Source organism: Pygoscelis adeliae, unplaced genomic scaffold (genome assembly GCF_000699105.1).
Source record: "Pygoscelis adeliae isolate BGI_AS28 unplaced genomic scaffold, ASM69910v1 Scaffold315, whole genome shotgun sequence".
NCBI classification, from domain to species: domain Eukaryota; kingdom Metazoa; phylum Chordata; class Aves; order Sphenisciformes; family Spheniscidae; genus Pygoscelis; species Pygoscelis adeliae.
Window position 1 is genome coordinate 555035 of NW_008824865.1, and position 8321 is coordinate 563355.

The 8321-nt window shown below is 39.7% G+C and overlaps 1 protein-coding gene across 1 annotated transcript in view; it reads left to right on the forward strand.

The window, feature by feature from the left end:
- Positions 1 to 11: 11 nt before the first annotated feature.
- ABCD2 (ATP-binding cassette, sub-family D (ALD), member 2) overlaps positions 12 to 8321 on the forward strand; it is a 54282-nt gene continuing 45972 nt past the window's right edge. The window contains exons 1-3 of the mRNA XM_009324373.1: positions 12 to 759; positions 2066 to 2246; positions 6564 to 6685. Of these exons, the coding sequence (XP_009322648.1) occupies positions 274 to 759; positions 2066 to 2246; positions 6564 to 6685 (789 nt within the window). The 5' untranslated portion in view covers positions 12 to 273. The remainder of the gene's footprint in view (positions 760 to 2065; positions 2247 to 6563; positions 6686 to 8321) is intronic.

Below are 8321 nucleotides of genomic sequence, written 5' to 3' on the forward strand. Positions count from 1 at the left end.
GAAGAGGGCCGGGAGGCGCCGCACAGCGCCGGCAGCCGGGGCAGAGCCTCCCCGGCGGTGAACGCGGAATTTTTCAAGCAGCTGCTGGAACTTCGCAAGCTGTTCTTCCCAAAGCTGGTGAGCGCCGAGCTGGGCTTGCTCTGCCTCCACTCGGTCGCTCTGGTTTCCAGGACTTTCCTCTCCATCTATGTGGCCGCCCTCGACGGGAAGATTGTGAAAAGCATCGTGGAAAAAAAGCCCAGGAGCTTTGTCTTCAAATTAATCAAATGGCTGATGATTGCAATCCCGGCCACTTTCGTGAACAGCACCATACGGTACCTGGAGTGCAAGCTGGCCCTCGCCTTCCGCACCCGCCTGGTGGATCACGCCTATGAGACCTACTTTGCCAACCAGACTTACTACAGAGTGATCAGCATGGATGGACGGCTAGCCAACCCTGACCAGTCCCTCACCGAGGACATCATGATGTTCTCACAGTCCGTGGCACATCTCTACTCCAATCTCACCAAACCCATCCTGGATGTCGTGCTCACCTCCTACACCCTCATCCGCACAGCACGGTCCCGGGGGGCTAACCCCATCGGGCCCACTCTCCTGGCTGGGCTCGTCGTCTACGCTACGGCTCGCGTGCTCAAAGCCTGCTCTCCCAAGTTTGGCAAGCTGGTGGCTGAGGAGGCGCACAAGAAGGGCTATCTGCGCTTCATGCATTCACGCATCATTGCCAACGTGGAAGAGATTGCCTTTTACCGAGGGCACAAGGTAAGGAGGAGAGAAATCAGAGAGTGTTGGGGTTGCTCCTGCAGTGCCGGAGCCAACCCACGCTTCCCCTGCTGCCCTCCCCCAGCACTTTGGGTCCCTCTGACATTTAAACCTGTTTACAGCTAGCACTTCCCGTTTCCTAGGAAAATGCAGTCTCACAGGCAGTATCTTGGGAGAGTGGATGGTAGTTCCCTTGTGCTCTGACAATGTTCCTGTTTTGCAGCTGGATCCTATGCTTTTCTAGAAAGCTAATCTCTGTCACCGCCCCATTCACCCGTGTTTATGAACTACCAGATTTAATGCCGCAGAAATAGCAACCAGGGCACAGCAGAAAGTCTAGGGGAGAACTCTGTGGTAGCACAGAGAGCACTAGAGCCTTTGACACTCTTTTACATAGCTAAGCAAAGATGTAGTCATCAGAGTCTTAAAATAGCTTAAGTACAGCACTTCAGCAGTCACAGTTACATAAACTAATGGCTTGTTTTAAAGCCATCTTATTAAGGAACTCTTCATATTTTTATTAGAAGTGAATTTTGACTGTAACACCTTTCAAACACGATTTGGAAAAACAAGTTGTTTCATGTAAGGTGAAAATGAAAGCTGGAAACCAGCCTGAAGTGTATTACTCTTTCAGTCCAGGCAATGATTATATAATGTAAATGGTTTCTTTTGGTAGAAGCAATCGTTCTCCAAAGCTGCCTATAGTAATGTTTTAAGTGCAGCTAAATTAAACATTCTTTCAATTCCCACATATACTGGCTTGAACTGGATGCTTTATATCATACTGACTTGCAACTAACTGTCTTTGACTTGTTAAACCTCTTGGGATGGTTCGCTCTTCCTCCAGACTGCTTGCAAAACCAAGCAGCATTGCATTTCAGGGGTCAGCTCTGCAACTTTAAGTCATTGGAGATAATTGATCCCCAAATGCTTTCCAGTATGAGGAGTTTCAGTTGCTGTGAAACTCTACAGCTGCAACTTCATTAAAAGGATGTGGAATCGATCTTACTGTGGTTGTTGGAATCAGCTGTTGTGACTGCCTTGTATGTTGTTCTTGTATATATCTGAGATCTTAAAAAAGCTGAAAACCTGCCAATGTGCTATCGAGGGACGATGGTGTAAATAAGAACCAGGTCCACTGACTTCAACAAAGCTGTGCACTTTCGCTGTCAGGCCACGCAGCAGATGTGACTCAGATGTCACAGCTCTGGGTACCCGATTATTTCATGCACATATGTGAATGTATCTTGTATGACATGTGCATCTTCGTTGCATTGTATAAATGTTTTTTTTTTTTAAACTGTAGGTAGAAATGAAACAACTGCAAAAAAGCTACAAGGCTTTGGCAGATCAAATGAATCTCATTTTGTCCAAACGTTTATGGTACATCATGATAGAGCAATTCCTGATGAAGTATGTCTGGAGTAGCTGCGGTATGATTATGGTCGCTGTGCCCATCATCACCGCAACGGGATTTGCAGATGGCGGTAATACCATTTTTTACTTAATTTCTAAATGTTTCTTTAAAGTTACGTCCTCAAAAGATTGTACTTCCCCTGAATGCCATTCATATTTATTTATTATTCACAGACTTTATTACAACGTCTGCGTCTTGTGCGTAACTTTCAAGCATAGCAAGTCAGCTGAGGAAAGAGCAATGCAAAAGATCCAACTTTGAACATAAGCCTGATAAACAGCATGAATTCAGGACTTAGAAGATCCTCGTGTCACATGAGATTATAATGATAACTGTAGTCCTTTTTCATTAGCCGCTGTTGGGATGGCAGGCTGATTTTTGCAGCATCTCCTGCTACTTTACAAAATGATACTATTAACTTTCCTAGAGTGCTTATCTCCTCCTTCCATAAACCATAGTGTAATTATAGGTAATTATTCTCTTATGTGTTGACCTGTTAGGAACCGCTGTCTTTCCCTGACTCCCTGGGAGAAGAGAAGGTGCCATTCAGATTCCAGGCTTGGATGGTATAATTTTTGACATCCTATCACAACTTTCCAGGAAGTGAAACGAGACTCAAGTAGTGTTGTCATTGCAGATGCTATTAAAAAAAAAAGAGAGCAGAAAGAAATGTAATTAAGGAGGGGTAGTGAAAGACAAGTGGGGAAGTTTGCCTCAACAGGCTTCCTTATGCGCAGTTAGAACCATAGAATATATTACAAATTCCATAGGATTCTTTAAGCACAGATCCTACCATGTCCACAGAAGGATCAGTTCTAAGTTGGGTACATTTAATCAGGAATCAGTGAATTCTTTTCCGTGCAGGTCTTAGTAGTTATATTCCAAATCAGGGCTGTCCAACTGGACAAGCTTGGTTCGACCTGTAGGATGACTTCGTGCAGCCCCCACATGGTTTAGCTTACTTGCAATTGTGTTGGCACATGGCTGGGTGTTCAGCTGTCTGAGCCGCTGCCCATCACATGGCTCAGGAGGGCACTATATCAGGACCCTGGCTGGCGTCCTGGTAACAGCTTCAAAAATATCAGGAGGTCCTTTTCAAACAGAAGAGTTTGTACAAAGCCATTTCACCTCATAGTGAAGGTTATCAGCACAACAGAAAAAGTGATGAGTCTTTCTGCTAAGACGGGAATGAGTACATTCAAGATAAAGATCGTTTAACCACACGTTGTAAATATCTCCTTGGTATTACAGCATGAATAAAAAAAAGACTCGTAATCATGCTAAACTAAATAACATTCCTGTTACTCATGAGTATTCTTTTGATAAATACTTTTCAAATGTGGGAGAAGAGAAAGATGCAGTGATGGCTCATGTTGTAAAGCGGAAGAATATTTGCCACCAGCAACATAAAACGTTAAAGCACGGGGCTTATTATGGAGACCTGAGGCATATCATAATGATGGATCGCAAACATAATACTGACAAATCAACACTGTGAAGACCAGTTCAAAGTATAACAGATATTCAAAGAATCAAGCAGACCTGAACTTACCATTGGCCTGCTTGGGAAAACAGTGTTTTGTGCCTCAGCAGGTCAGATGCAAGTCTGTTCATATCTGAAGGAACAGATGGTGGATTTATTACTTTAGGATAAATCACCAGAATCAGGGATATGCACAAAACTCTACCATGACCAGACCTGAGACTAAAGGTATAAAGCAGTAGATTTTGTACACTTCTTAAGGGGAAAAAAAAAGTAAAAAAAATATCCTGCAGTAAAAAGAAAAAAGGATCTTCTATGATGGTGATATTCCTGACCGAAATTTGCTAATTCTGTTACATATTTCAGGGAAGAAATTAACTGGCAAAGCCAAGATTCCCATTTGATAACATTTCTCTTTTTTTTTGTATTAAACAATTAGTGTTCTAAATGTCGTGTCTCTCAACAGTTTCTGGAAAGTAACTAATTTTGGAAGCAAGACTTCGATTTCTCTAGACACGGTGAACACTTATCTTTGTTTATAAAACAAGTATGACTATCAATTACATAAATGAAGATGAAAAGGGAAATGTTAGATTCGGTATGAAACAGAGACAGTCTGTCTGCCCTGTTACAACCCACCACTCCTTCAAACAAACACAGGAGGCCAGCCATATGAAAAATGTTTTGGATGAAAAATTGAAGAAAAGTAATCTTGGTGGGTTAGGCATGTAATATAAGAGCTTGTGTTTTGGAATGGTGAAATGCTCATAAATTCTATATAATTTTAATTTTTCAAATACCTCTAGAAGTATGCCTAAAATGACCAGTGCGGTGGTTTGTAGAGATCTCTAAACTCTTGCTAGATGAGCTAGCCTGGGTGCTGGAAGCAGCAGTCAATGAATTCTGCATTTACATCCAGGAGGAATGCTGCGTTAGTGTAGCTAAACCATAGCTGATTCCTAAATGATTTAATTTTGGTGGTTCTACGTAACATGGGCTGCATGGGCTGTAATCCCAACAAGATCAGCAAAAATTCGTTCTCTGAGAAGTAAGAAACAAATTTCAATTTAGTTTTTACTAATGAATTAACTGAATTCTCTGTATCCCCTAAGTTTATTCTTCTTGGAGTGGAAATGACTTTTTTAAATAAGTGAGAACTACATGAGCAAGAGTTTTGTAATGTCTCCCTTTGCAAGAGGTCGTCTGTCATTTTTTTAAAAAAAGCATGCCTCTCGTGTCTCAGGTGGCTAGATTACATGCAGCTAGTTGACAGTGTACTGATGTTGTATAATTTAAGCTAAAAAATTTGAACTTGTATCTCAATTAATTATAATTGTTATTAAAAACATCTGAGGCCAGAAAGAGTAACATATAGATGGTGTGTGTATATAGATATCTGCAAAATTATGATGTAAGAATTTAAAAAAAAATTTTCCTAAATTATCCATAGTGTATTTCAGTGATTCAGATGTAATTCTGTAGGGATACCTTTAAGGATGTGTAAATGAAAACAAAATAACATGTAGATTTAACTAATAAAGACAGAAAGATACATCTGGCTTTGGTACTACATGTAGATTTCTAGACACCAGATTTCTAGAATCTGATCCTGTCCAGGAGGTGAGACAGTTACTTACCAAGTAAAAAAATAGTGTTTGCTATACTCTTGCATTGCTTGACTTAGCCCATCAAATTTACAGTCACACCACACCTGCAGGGAATTCCTCCTAGATTTTCTTGACCAAAAGCACTGTGCAAACATCACAGAGGATGTTAATAACAATTGCTAATACAGGAGTTGCCACACTGGATGCCCGATGCCTAGCAGCAGCTTAGCTTAAAAAAGAAACTTTAAAAAAACTTCACAAACTTTAAAAAAAAATAATATTCCCATTCTGCAACAGACTTAAGCAATATATAAAGATATACGTAAAGTTATGTGATGCAGAAAACCCTTGGGACCTGTCATTCTAAGTCTTGTATGTGAAAAACCTTTAAGAATGGTTTACTATGCATTGTTGTCTTCTTTTTGTAGATGCAACTATTAACGCTGAAACAACATTCAGTCTTAAAATATTCAGCCATTCATTTTTAAATCTTGATTCCTTCAAAAAGCAAACATTGCAAGTTGACTATGCTGTATAAATCTGTAGGTCACATGGTGGCAAGAGTATATATGGATATGTTAATTGTAAACGTATTTATTTCTCATGTATCTTCTATAATTTCTGCTGCTGTTTTCTCCTTGCCTGTTGCTGCTGACATGTTCTTATGAGACAACTCCTTTCTTTGGAGCAAGAGTTTTCTTGCTAATAGGATGCAGTGTCATAAACAAAGCATCACAACTTTGTTCTGGGGTCAGATGAAGAGAGAAACTGTGTTGTGAGAGAGAGGTATCCTACTTAAATCATGCCTTTGAGAGTAAGAGCTTATTGCTTTCTTATAGAAATATAATCATGTTGCCAAATTTCCATCAATATGCATGTTTCCTTTTACATGAAGTCAGTAAATAAGTAAGGCTGAAAATGAATAATTGCAAAAGTAGTAAAAGTGTTATTAAAAATCTGTTTCAGATCATTGCTTAGGTTTCACTTTTTTCATATTTCGAAAAATTTAGTTTGAATAATGATATATTAAAAGGAAAATGATCTAGGTAGACAAATAGTATAAAAGAATAGGATGTTTTGCATAAGAAGATGAATTCCATATACTCCCGCTTATTCTTTGTTACCAAGCTATCTATGCTAGTTACATTCACCAATTCTTTTTGAAAGGTTGTCTTCGTAGAGTTAAATTTTTCTTTATTTAAAAGCTGCTCTATAATGGCTCACATTGTAATCATAATTTAATTTGTAGAGATAGTTTTCAGAAGAATATTTTGACAGAAAACGTTTTTAATTTTAGATTTGGAAGATGGCCAGAAACAGGCAATGGTTAGTGAAAGAACAGAAGCTTTTACTACATCCCGAAACTTGCTGATCTCTGGAGCAGATGCTATTGAAAGGATTATGTCTTCGTACAAAGAGGTACTGTACATCTGCCATACATGAAACAGAAGACAAAAAAAAGTAAAACATAATTTACATTTAATATAAAATGTAAAAAAAAAAAGGTGCAATTTTTAAAGGGAAATTCTATTGCAACTAAATCCATGGAGGTCTTTGAACTGATAGTTTGATCTTTAGAGTTAAGTCCAGAAAGAGTCTAAAGTGCACAGCTGCCAGTATGGTGCAACATGTAAATGTCATTTTTAACACCTGTGTTCAGGTGCCATCAGAAAGCAATAGAAGTTCCTGGAATGTGAGTGGTAGAGGTTCAAATTCCTCCTCTGTTTGGAGCACAGGCTGTCTGCCTCCAATGTATTGGGACTCTTCTGTTGGAGGTGTCGTGTTTTGTATGAAACACAAAGAGGACTGAATACTTATTTCCTGGCCACCTAAACTGTAGGGCTCTTTTCTGTATCTTGTGAACCTGTTAAATTGTAAGTAATTTTGCAAAGTAGAGACATTTTAGCAGGAAAAAAATCCACCTTGGGACAGCAGATAGTCTAGAAGTATGGGATGTTCGTCTGGAAGATCAGAGATGTTCTTTCAGGTCCTTACCCGAATTCTAGTAAAGTTGGGCTTTCGTCTGTGGTCTGTCTTGGGGGTTTCTCTAGGTGCCAGCTGTTAAGCAAAAGAAAAGTGAGGCAGCGCTGTTATTCTCCTCAACATTTCCTTCTGAATGTTGGTTCTGCATTTGTTAATTGGTTTTTGCTTGTCCCTTTGGTGGGGACCTCTTTTCCCAGTGCAGTGCAAGGAGGCACGCATTAGCTAGGCTAATCAAAGCTAGCTAATCAAAGAGTATGGGTTCCGTTAACTTGGAATCCAGCCATAATAGCTACAGGTTTGTAAATTGGAGGAGGAGGGGTAGTTTGGTGCCTTCAGATATGGACTCTGGCAAAGACAGAGTCTGTGCTTTTTTCAGAAGGAGTTCTTCTAATGGACTGTGATTTTGACCTATGCTCCTTTAGCTGTTCCCCTTAAAGATACTGCCAGATAACCTATTATACACTGATGTAATTTCTATTTTATTTTCAACATTTAAGTTATTTATGTGATGCACATGGGGACTTACAAACATTGTGGTTTTATTTTTGGAAACAAAAATACCCACTAAATAGTAGGAACAACTGAACAAACTCGCTTTGTTTATAACATGGTGAGATTTTAATCCAGACAACATGAGATCAAAGACCATGAATTTCCATCTTAATTTTACATTTATACTTCTCTTCAAGAGGCACTGTGGTACTTTAAGCACATTGTCATTCCCATTTCGTGATTTAGGCAGTTTCCAAAGGACAGTGTACTTCAATCCACCTCAAGTGGTAGTGAAGTTTCAGTTCTTGCCCACCTGATCCACCAAAGCCGCCTCCTTCCAGTCAATGTAATTCAGCATGCAGATGAGGTGGGCTCAACTTTTCTTTGCAGGTCAATAGTTTAGATGGTAGTATTTAGATTGACAAAACAAGTTTGTAGGGTCATGGTTTAGAAACTTACTACAAGTTACGTTTCTTCTGGGGCACAGTTGGTACAAGTTTCGTTCATCATGTGCAGGATGCTCTCCATCATATGCCACTGCTGATGCTGTGCAGAGCACTCAGTCCTGGAATGAGCTCCT